General features: G+C 45.2%; 1 protein-coding gene across 1 annotated transcript; it reads left to right on the forward strand.

The window, feature by feature from the left end:
• The first annotated feature begins 506 nt into the window (after positions 1-506).
• Positions 507-11,293, forward strand: LECT1 (leukocyte cell derived chemotaxin 1). The gene is made up of 5 exons (XM_017733561.1): positions 507-682; positions 3,755-3,868; positions 6,963-7,116; positions 8,283-8,482; positions 10,838-11,293. The coding sequence occupies exons 1-5, from the start codon at positions 563-565 to the stop codon at positions 11,051-11,053; spliced, it is 804 nt and encodes a 267-aa protein (XP_017589050.1). The 5' UTR covers positions 507-562; the 3' UTR covers positions 11,054-11,293.
• The last annotated feature ends 642 nt before the right edge of the window (positions 11,294-11,935 follow it).

Consider the following 11,935-nt stretch of genomic DNA (forward strand, 5'->3'; position numbering starts at 1 on the left):
TCCTGTGCATCAGCAGAACATCCCAAGAGATAAATAGGGGTTGGCCTTCTTCAGAGTAGGACATTCATGCCTGCTGTCCTTTGGGAATCATCCCAGCATAACAAGCAATTCCTAAAATGTCCTAGAAGACGTTTTTTAGGTCAGAGTGAACATGGGTGTGGACTCACCCCACACTGTTTATGAAGTAAAACTATAAGCACTCCCTGGAAGGGGGTCCTCAGGAGGTCTCTAGTCCTACCTGATGCTCAGAGCAGGGACAGCTGCGAGGTCAGAGATGGTTGCTCAGGGCTTTATCTAGTGAGGCCTTGAAAACTTCCAAGGATGGAGACTGAACAACCTCTCAGGGCTGGCTGCCCCGTGGCCAGCCTGCCCCAACAGTGAAGTAGTGCAGTGTTGGTTGTTGGAGGGTTATCAGACACCTGCAGAAGCAAGATTCAGGAGCTAAATAGGGATATGAGAGTCAGATTGACCCATTGCCTGATGTAGGAGGAAGGCAGTAAGTAATTACTGGCATGTGCTACCACTCTTTTATTGATTCCAGGTGTACAACATTCACTATACTATGAGCATTAATGGAAAAGTACAAGATGGATCAATGGAAATAGATGCTGGAAACAACTTAGAGACATTCAAAACAGGAAGTGGGAGTGAAGAGGTTGTTGAAGTCCATGATTTTCAGATCGTAAGTAGTGCCACCCTTGTCCTTCATGTAACACGCTCCAGCGCTGGACTCTTAAGGACACTTTGCTCTGCCTTGACTACTCTGTTCCAGTCAGTCTCAGGTTCCAGCCTCCAACCATCCACTCAAACATTTTTGTTCTCCTGGCTTGCTTTCACAGGGAGACAGGCAGTTTCCTCCAAAACAAAAATCTAAGTGCTTTTAGGAGAGAGATCATGGCAGGTACCACTCTGGGAAGTGGTGTGGATTAGGCTGCATCGGTTTTAGCTCCATGTAAGCACTTTGCATTTTCAAACCACTGAGCAGAACTATGACATGTGACCTTGGGGTCTTACTAGAAAAACATTCTGTCAGGCTGCAACAAAACCCTCACATGATTTCATGTGGTTTGAACTGGAAAAAACACCTCCTCTGAACATCCCTGTTTGAGGAGCATAGGGTCAACACAATAAGCCAGGGAGACACCAAGGAGAGATCCCCATACAGTGCTTGACCTGGGGAGCTTCCTGTGCCCTGAGGTCAAGGATGGGAGCTGCTCTCCATGGCTTGGCCTGGGTTCATCCGCATGGCAGAGGATGGAGGCATTTAGCACAGTTTATGCATCCGTGCACCAAACACAAGGTGCTGGGCCACTTGGGCTGACAGCAAACACACTTGGGCACCCCAGCAACTCGTGGCTGCTCGGCACGGAGCCTGGACTTACAGCTGCCAACCCTCAGCAGAGCTCAGCAGCTCAGATAGAGTGGTTCTCTGAGCTGTACCACCCCTGTGCTACTAAAGGCACGTCTATGTGATGTTGCAGAAACCCATTTACAGGGCCCAGACCCTGCAGTTAAATGTTCTCAGGTGCAAAACATTCGACTTCAGAGTTAAGCCCTCTGTAAGTCAAAGCAGCACCTAAAATAAAGATGCTGCTGCTAGGAAGCATCTCTGCTTCTGGAGCAGCCACCTTCCCCTTGCTGGATCTAGAAAGGCAAGGAAATTCAGCTCCTTGGCTTCTCAGCAAGAACAAATAAATCCATGCCAGGAGACTCTGGACCCCAACTTTCCCAACAGCTGTGGTTCTGCCTTTATGAAACGCTCATTAGCATCACCATAGCAACATTATTAGCAGCTGAGTAAGACCATCTACAGCGAGCTCTTCTCATTTGCCTTTGCCATTTCACATTTGCACAAAAGCACCAGTCCACCAGAGAGGTGCTGAACTCATTTTGCCTCCACATGTGTTGCTGGTGAGCTACTGCCTGTCACAACCAGGTCAGAAATCAGCTCCTAACACCAACCAGCTAAAGGGACCTCCCAGGGACGGTGCCTGCTTGAAATTACAGAGGGCCAGGGACAAGCCCAGTGAGAGCAAAGGGATAAGGCCACTTGGGTTTTCAGCCAAGAATGCACACAAAGGAGAAAGCAATTGAACAGATGTGCTTCCAACAGACTGGTATTTACATTAGTAGTTTTGGATTGACTGGCACTGCTGGAATGACTGCATGGTCAGAGAAGGCTTGGATTTGGCAATATAAGGGTATTCCTAGCACACTTGGCACACCACAAAGCCTTATGTCCTAGTGCACCCATCCTTGCATAGCCATCCCCTCTCTCACTGCTTTACAGGTAGTCATTTTGCTTTGATGGGGGTGTGTCTGGCTACACAGGACCTGCAGACACACAGGACATGGCTCAAGTGCCCCAGTACCATCCATCTCAGTGGTGCGATTTCAAAGAGACCCACAAGTATCGAGTCCAACTCCTGGCCCTGCACAACACCATCCCCAAGAGGTGCCTGAGAGCCATTGTGGAAATGCCTCTTGGTCTCTGTCAGGCTGGTGCTGTGACCACTTCCCTGGAGAGCCTGTTCCAGTGCCCAGCCACCCTCTGGATGAAGAAGCTTTTCCTGATATCCAACCTAAACCTCCCCTGACACAGCTTCAGGCCATTTCCTCGGGTCCTGTCACTGGGTACCACAGAGAGGAGATCAGTGACTGCCCCTCCTCTTCCCATCACGAGGAAGTTGTAACTGCAATGAGGTCTCCCCTCAATCTCCTCCAGGCTGATCAGACCCAGTGACCTCAGCTGCTCCTCATACAGCTTCCCCTCCAGACTCTTCACCGTCCTTGTTGCCCTCCTCAGGACACTCTCTAACAGTTAATGTCTTTCTTACATTGTGGCACTCAAAACTGCACATGAAGGCATCCATGATGCCCCTTCAGGGCAGATAAGAGGGGTCGTGTGTGCCTTCTCCTGGCAGCTAGAGGCCAGGCAGAAAACCAGCACACCTCAAAGGGCCCTAGGTAATTGCATTTAGGTGGTTCACTGGAGCTTGTGCAACCACATGAAAAACACAGAAGTTTTGCCATTTACAATGAGGTATCTAAATTTATAATGTAGAAGAGAGCTCTTTTATGGGTACCCAAAAACCTACAGTAGAAACATAGGAACTACAGACAAGGTTCCTGTGGCAAAATGTGGATGCCCGAGGTTCTGGCACAGCGCTGGAAGGGGCATCCCAGGACTTGCAGGAGACATGCTCCTTCTCTTGATTAAAACTAAGCATCCATGGTTTATGCAATTGCTTTTCACCCTGGTAGGCCAGACAAAGTCCCACACACAGATTTCTGCACCAAATTGCCCATCACAAACTTCCCATTGCTGTCACAGTCACTCTTTGCACAAACTGAACGAAGCTGCCCCCGCATTTTTGTAAAACTGTGTCACAAGGGTGCCGTGCCACCAGCTAACACAATCTCAGGACTGCCTACGTTAGGTGCTAAGTTACAGTTCAAATCATGTCAACTAATTCCTTAACAGAGCTACTCCAAGTAGCCTACAGCCTGCATGGAAGCACTTACATAAAACACCCCCCCACTTTAAGAAATCAAGCAAAAACTTCTAGACCCATTTGACCAAAATTGTGAAGCTAAAATGATGAGGGAAGAGCATTTTATTGCTTCTGGTTTTAAATAAGATTAACCTTCAGACTGAAAATTCAGTGGCAATTTTAGCAGAGCTGAGGCACTTTCTAGGGGGTGGTGAGGAGCTGGAGGGCTGTGCACAACCCCCTGCCTTCTGCTTTTGCAGGGCATAACTGGGATCCGTTTTGCTGAAGGAGAAAAGTGTTACATCAAAGCTCAGCCAAAAGCTCACATCCCTGAAGTTGATGCTATGGCTAAAGCGAGCCTCTCATCTGAGCTGGTAAGGGGGAGTTTATTTTTTTTTAACTAATCTTTGTATAGAGAGAGCCTTAAAGAGGTATTTAAGTACAAATAAAAAGGGCATTTGAAAGACACTCTGGCTCATGGTAGGGTTGTTTGAAGGTAGGGTAGGATAGCTGAGCATTCATTGACTGGGTGCAAGGAGTCCCTGAAAGATAAGCAAAGCAAGGTTGGTGTCAGACATGTCACTGTGTCCAGGGACATCATGACAGGCAGCAGATTAGTGAGTGGGGAAGCCACAGACCAATTTCTACCAGATCCACAGGAGACCTCTGTGACAAGAGCACCTGCCTGAGACCAGGCTGTGCACAAGGCTGGAAGGGAAAGCGTGGAAGAAGCAGCTGCTTTAGTCAATGCAAAGAAGCACCGTGGTAGATCCCAGGAGATTTCTATCAATTCTCTTGAGCAGAAGCATGGACTCCATCACTCTAGTCAGTAAAAGGGAATTGTGGAAAACATGGCAAAAATTCAGATAACTCAGAAGAAATAATAACTTTTAAAAAAAAATATGACTTTGCCTTCTTAGCATAAAACTTAATTTTACAACATGTTAACTAAATTTCATAAAATTTGCATCACAACCAGCACAGAAGCTGCAGTTCTCACCCAGATACCGCCAACCCTCCTCACATTTGCACAAAAATCCGATTACTTTATGTACTCAAAGGCTGAGTTTCCCAGAGCTCAGACTCCCAAATCCATTGCTCACACAGGAGTGGCTCCAGTGACTTGAGTCCTGCTGAGCCTGGACACTGCTGGGGGCTCAGCCACTGGCAGGAGAGCACAGGAGATCCACAGCCCCTTTCCTTGGGTTTGCTCCACTCCTGGGAGAATAAAAGCCAGATACAATTAGCTGGGAGAGAGGCGCTGTTAAGGTTGGACCTCCCTGCAGTGGTGTTGTGACTGCTGAACATCTGCTTTAAAATGAAGGGGGAAAAGGTCTCTCCAAATAGAGTCAGAAAGGCTGACAAATGTTACAAAGCCTCCTGAAGATGGCAGGATTTCCCCCATGATGGGAAAGAGAACTTGCACGAATTCCAGAGAGAGAGCTCCATCTTTCCTGCCTTGCCTTATTTTAAAGGCAGCTGGCCTTGACCTCATGAGCACTATTGCTTGAAGTTCAAATTTTTCATGTTTTTTAAGAACAAAGTCACAGACCTGAGGACATTTTCCTAATGATAGCCTTTTCCTGGTCTTCAAATCAAGAATCAAACAGGGTTAGAAGGGAAAAAGGGATTTTACCTCTATATTTATTTTAAGGATCCTTAGGTGCACCACATCCAGGTGGAATGTGCCGAAATGCACACCCTCAAAAGATCAGGTATAACATTATAGGTCTTACTAATTAGCATATCTATCAAAGATTCCCCAATGAGAGGCTTGAGTGAGCCCCCCTCCCCAAGGAACCCTCCCCTGGATGGTTCTATCTTAATTTACAGAATGTAAATTAAAAACCTTGGGGTCTGGGGCCTTCTGATCCCTACCTATGAAGCTTCTAAAATGTTTAGTCTCCTAGCTTGACAAACAAGTCCAAGAATGTAGGCAAAAAACCACTAAGAATGCAAAAGCTATAAAAAGGTATAAAAGGAGTATAAAAGAAAAGGCAAAAAATGATCATGGCATCACTAAAGTAATCAAAAAGTTATTTCTAATCTTCTACCTGGTGAAAGTAAAACTATTTCCTTGTCCTGTTTTTTGTGCATCTTCTCCGAAGATTAATCACCTACGTGACTGATGCAATGAATTGCATGTGCAAAGCAGCCGACTTCATGCTACCACTGAGACATTAACTTTTTCCTGTCACTCAACTTTCCAGGCCAGATGTACTACAGGAATGGCAAAGTGGTATTTAGTTTTCTAGGCCAAGTCCTCTCTCTGATATGGAAGTATTTAAGGGAAAGTATGCATATGCTGTTTTCCTACAATGGGCATCATAACAACACTACCTACAAAAATTGTTGAGTAAAATGAGCTTTTATAGATACCCAGGTTCTGGTTGCTCACAAGTCAGGATCATTTCAAACAGAAACAAAGGATATTTTTATTTCTGAAGATTAGATTCAGATATTTCTGATGTTGATAAAAGCTTAAGTGGGAGAATATAAATAAAGAGCAGTAGACAGATTGGATAGCAAACTTAAATGACTTGAGACCTACAAAAGAAATCAATAAACACACTAAAGAAACAACAACTCAAGGGAATAAATTGATCTAGTCAGTTATATAACAAGTTTTGATGACTTTTATGAAAGCAATTTATAATTTTAACTTTGAAATCATGCTTGTTTTCATGATTCAAAAGTTAGTTTTCTTTTAATATTTCACCGTTGCTATAAAATACTTACACATTTTATGTAAAATAATACTTTGAACTAACAACTTTAAAGAATCAATCACTGGCATTTTCCTACATTACTTTGAAGATATGAACCAAAAACCTGCAGGGTACACTTCAAAAAGGCAGGCTCCTTTAACTTCCACTTCAAGCTTTTGGTCAATTGAATTGCTTTTACCAAACAAGACCTTTAATCAGGCCGATCACATTGACTTAGAACTGGGAGCTGGAGCAGTTCTCAAGCTATAATCCTCTCTAAAACTTTTGAACAAGATTCCACCCCTCACCCCCCTTACACACATTGTAAATACAGTTAGATAGTGGGAGTACATCAAATGAGAACAGGGCGTAAGGAAAGATGAGGGGCTTGAGTTTTGCTGGTATTTCATTGCTGCTTTGCTGAAGGTGGTAGATCTTCGGTTTCTACCACCTGAAATTCTGATGCTTTGGGCTGAAAGATCTTTGACACCCAGCCCTCTTGCATGGCGCAGAAGCCTTCCAGGGTGAGATGGGTGAAATCATAGCCCCAGCAAAGCTGACAGTGGCTTTGCCCTTTGTTTCAGTGATGACAGCCTTTCCCCAGGCTTTGGCTCAGCACAATCTGTTCATATTCATGACATAGAAGGATGCTCGGTATTAGTTGCAGCAGATAATTACAGTTTGGTGCTCAAGAATTAGCAGCGAGCAGGCACATGACTGCTCACTGAGCAGCAAAGGATTTATGCTCTTCTATTTGCAGGAAGATGAAATCATGCCTGTGAGATTTGACAAAAACTCCCTTATCTGGGTGGCTGCAGATGAACCTATCAAGCATAACAGCTTCCTAAGCCCCAAAATTTTAGAGCTTTGCAGGGATCTTCCAATCTTCTGGCTGAGACCAACATATCCCAAAGGTAACATTTCTTTTATTTGAAAAGTATGTTATACTTCCCTTCATCGAAATGCCTTCCCCTACATCAGGTTTGCTATCAAAACTAGCACATCTGGGAAACCAGACTCCTTTCCTCCCTTGCCCATCGCTTCCTGGGCTTCTGCCAGGATTGTGGGTTTAGAGTTTATCCCCATGACATTTTCCATACCTGTATTTACTCAGACAATTTGTGTAGCCCAAGTGTGTGACTTGCTAGGAGATGAAACATTTCCAGAGAGGTCGGCCTCCTTCTACAGAAGGACAACAGCTTAAACTTGCCCCCAAATGTGTAGGCAGCTGACACCAGGTCGCAGGAACACTGGCCAGGAACTGGGGACCATAGCCTGTCCTGTTTTCTACCCTGCTTCCCCAGAGGAATTCAGTGAAGTGGAAGGAAGATACTTTAAGCCAGGCAGCTAGTGGATGGTTTATGAGATCCTGGGGGCAATCCCAGCTCTGAAGTTGGGGCCCATGGGCAAGCTTAGCAAAGGTGTTCAGGAGTCACCAGGGAGATGGCAACTCTTCCAGGTGTCTTCCAGGCCTAGGAGAAGGCTCAGAAGATATTTATTCCTCTTTGGTCCAGTTAATAGCAGAACACTTGGGTGGGACAACACATGTGAAAAAAAATTTACCACATTTTAGAGCACCTGTGGATTCAAGCTACCAGTATTTTCTACTTTCCTCATGATCTTACATATCCCACTGGGCAACAAAAGAGCAGTATCAAAGCTGTCCAGAACCAGATGTCCTTGAGAGGAGGGTACCATCCTGCCATAAAATAATTTTAAGAAAGTGAGATGTGCACAGCTGGTCTTGCTAGTGCTGGCAACTGCTGCTGAGTTAGTATCAGTGACTACAGGCTGGGTCAAAAACCCCCCAAATCTCCTCACACACATTTTGCCTCAAGGAGAGGAAGGAGGGAGGGAAAGGCGAATCACATTGCTTTGGACTGGTATTGGCTGCAGACACAACATAGGAAGGCAAGCAGCTCCAATGGGGATGCTCATCAAGTTTGCCAAGGCACAATTTCAGCTTTCTCTCTGCCCTCCACCCTCTCCTTTTTTTAATATTTAAAGAAATCACTGAAATATTAGGGAACTACAAGGACACACTCAAGGTAGGTTTGTCCTCTGGTGATTATTTCTTCAGGTAACCAGAGGAGAGAAATTAAGAGAAACAAGCGCCAATCAGAATCAAACTTTGATGAGGAAGACTTGGAAGCTGCTTCTGAAGTAAACCCCAGGTCACACACTGTGCAGCTGACTCAAGAGCTTGGTCACCAGTCTAATGAAACCAGGCCAATGGGACAAGAGACCGATCAAACACTTAATCCAGACAACCCATACAATGTAAGTATTTGCACTGTAATCTTTCAGAGCCCGGGACTGTGTTGGACAGGTAACGCTGGTAATGTGGGGTGCATTGCATCTTTTCTTGTTTTTTTTAAATCTGCACAATCTTTGCTTGTTCAGCTTTTCTAGGAAATAACAGACTGGTAAAACACCTAAGAAGCTCAAAAACGTCTTCCCCCTGTCCTCCCAGTTTTCATTAGATTTCAGTCTGAAACAAGCACAAGTGCTTGAGGTCACAAGGTTAACACAAGTTGATGCCAAGTTGCTTTTTGAGGTTTCTAGGTCCATATGGAAACAGCACTGGAGATCTGACAAGGGTAGCACCTTCTAAAAACAAACCAAAGCTGGTCTTGCTCAGACAGCTGAGCCCCATCATTTACCATGTGAAGAGAGTCCAGTAGCTAGAAACATGCTTTGCTCTCAAACAGAAATTAGTACCAGATGTGACTGCTACAGGCGAACACAGCAGAAGTGTCTGGGTGCAAAGAGATTAAGGTCCAGCCAAATAAATTTCTTTCTCAGCCTCTTCTTTACGAGGGTAAGCAAACCTAGAGTAGCAAACAACTGACAGGGAAGAATCTGTTTTGAGACAGCAGCAGTGGGTGGAGGATGCCTGTCGTAAAACTTGTTCTCACCCTTCAAGAAGCAGCAGCCCCCAGAAAGAGCAGAGGAGCCACCCTGCTGTGTCCCAACACCTCTGCCACGCTGCAGGAAAGCTGGCTGTGCAGAAGGCACCTTCCAGTCTGCTGCACCAGCGCCAGACAATTTACACCCACCATTTGGTGCAGCAGGAGTAAGTCATTTTAATACAACACTGTCACAAGATAAATGCCTCCTGCTTTGGAAGTAAGTCCCAGCTTTGACTTGACATTTATGCAACAGCAGGAGATCATTATACTGTGACAGCATTCTGCCGAGTTGACATCCCTTAATTAAACTTAAATTAATCACTCCAAATAAAGTGGATCTAAATCGACTCTCTCACGAGGTCAGTAAAACAGCAGTGGCACTGGAATGTAGCTTCTCCTCACAGCCACTAACATGACCGTGTCCATGAGGTCTGAGCTGCCCTGCCTCTGGAGGGCAGTGGCAGAACAATGGCCACAGGTCCGCCCTTCCAGCCAGAGGGCAGCCGGGCCAAATGGAGAGCAGCCAGACAGATGCAGCCATCAGACTTCCCTCAGCCCGCAGGGCAGGATGCGCCTTCACCAACAGCTACTGCCCCGATGCCTGTCCCAGGCTTTCCTAGAGACCGAGTCACTGGACTGAGAAGGACCATTAATTATGCTGGAGGTCTCTCCTGAAGGATGAAATGAATCCCCCCTAGAGCTGTTTCTCTTTACTCACTCTAAGTGGAGCCTGGATGACGAGCTCAGGTGACGTTCATGGAGCAGGTATGTGAATTCAAGGATGATGAATCCTGACCAAGAAAACATCTCTTCCCTGCTCTCAGGACTGGGAAGGAGTTGCTGGGGACCCTAACAACACCCAGCTGTCGATAGTGTCCCATACAAGCCCAGACAAGAGATGGCACCTTTCTGCATCACTTTTTTTGTTGTGCTGCTACTTTTCTGAATGAAAAATGCTCAGCTGAAGAGCTGACTGGTACTTCAGCACTTGCACATTACTGCTGCTTTTCTTGAAATAACACCAATGTGCAAAGAACAACCAAGTTTCCAAAAGCAGAATATCCAGGTTACCTTTTTTCCCCCCAGAAAGGAGGAAAGGAATTTTGGAGGGTAAAGGGTTCTAGGTATTTTATGCGTACTTTGCTCCATTTAGCTCCTTCCAGTCAGCTGCAGAACAGGCAGAATTCTTATTGTCCACAATGCACCTGAGTGTGGCAGGTTGGGAGGGAAGGAACCAGACTGAGAGACAAGAGCAAAATCCTCAGAAAACTGCAGGGGACCAGGGGAATAGTTTCCTAAAAATGCTTTAAAAGCATTAAAATACAAAACCTAAAACTAACCATAAAAACCACACCATTGTCACCTACATGAAAGACTCAGATAATCTTTTCTATCACTAATATTTAAAGCTTGGGAGGAGCTTACTGTTGCTGAAGCTGTTGCAAGGACTGTAGAATAAAAACAATGAAGTTAGAGCTGCCTGTTTTTCTTTCCATTTTACAAGGGTGATTGCACCAATTCCACATTTCTGCCAAAGAGAGAAAGACAAAAGAAAAAAAATAATAAAGCGAGATGCACGGGTCACTTAGTGGGAGTTTTGTCAACTTCCGCAGGCCCAAGACTACAAGTTTTACCCTTTGTGGCGTTAACAGGAGCATGGATGTATTCTGTTATTCCGAGAGAATAAGAGCACCAGGATGACATTTAATATTTTACGTTCCAGCAGCTGGAAGGTGAAGGGATGGCTTTTGACCCCATGCTGGATCACCTGGGCGTGTGCTGCATCGAGTGCCGGCGAAGTTACACCCAGTGCCAGCGGATTTGCGAGCCCCTCATGGGCTACCAGCCGTGGCCTTACAACTACCAGGGCTGCCGCACCGCCTGCCGGATCATCATGCCCTGCAGCTGGTGGGTTGCTCGTATCATGGGTGTTGTGTGAGAAAATCCCTTGAGAAAAAAACAAAAAAAAAATGGGAGCCTCGACAAAACAAGCAGCAATGCAATGACAATGAGCTGGTAAAAGACTAACACCAAAGCAGCAGTACCGATCCTGCCTTACAAAAGCAGAGCGGGTTTTACTGCACCAAAAGCAAGGTTAGATATTCCAACCACAAATGAAAATCTCAAGTTAATGTTCCATTAGAGTTACAAGAGGAAGGGTATACTAGCACTTACTAAATTAAAAAACTGAGACATCCCAAAAAAAGACAATATTAAACTTTGCTCACAAATTGGTTTAGCAGTCCAGGAGCTTGCACATATATCCAAATTCAGTCTTTCACAACAAACCCCTCTCTTTCCAAGCTATATGTGAAAATTTACGTCCAGTTAAGCAACTAGCTCAACTTGTACACTTGGGAGTGCCTTTAATCCATGTAGGTTACTTAAATAAATCACAAGTTAAGTTGCTCCCCGTTGCTATTCAGAGTTGCCAGGTCATTATGAATGGTTATAAACCAATTACAGCATACCTTTCCCACAAAGCTGCTCCAGGGGACACAGGAAAGCGCACATTGTGCTAAATCGGAAACAAACAGCAGGAAAAGGGGCTGTGGAAGGGAATGTGCGTGGCCACAGAATCAAAACCCTTTGCACATCCCAACATCAAAGAAGCCCCAGCATCAAGAATCCTGTATCCATGATACCACTGTAGTGTCTAACAAGTATCTGCTATCCAGCTACTACAGCAAAAGTATTTACATGCAGTTGCAGACCAAGGAGTCTCAAGCCCCTTCAGAATCTACAACAGCCGCTGTTATTTATAAATCCTTGAACTAGACACTTTTGACACAAGATTACAACCCCTCTTTATTTCACATGT

This window comes from Corvus brachyrhynchos, unplaced genomic scaffold (assembly GCF_000691975.1).
Source record: "Corvus brachyrhynchos isolate BGI_N302 unplaced genomic scaffold, ASM69197v1 scaffold202, whole genome shotgun sequence".
Taxonomy (NCBI): domain Eukaryota; kingdom Metazoa; phylum Chordata; class Aves; order Passeriformes; family Corvidae; genus Corvus; species Corvus brachyrhynchos.

Bases quoted from the DNA above. Each gene is read 5' to 3' on its own strand.
- LECT1 (XM_017733561.1), top strand. From the start codon at position 563: ATGAGCATTAATGGAAAAGTACAAGATGGATCAATGGAAATAGATGCT. The intron at 3,869-6,962 runs GTAAGGGGGAGT...TTCTATTTGCAG, and splicing joins CGAGCCTCTCATCTGAGCTG to GAAGATGAAATCATGCCTGT. The intron at 8,483-10,837 runs GTAAGTATTTGC...TTTACGTTCCAG, and splicing joins ATCCAGACAACCCATACAAT to CAGCTGGAAGGTGAAGGGAT.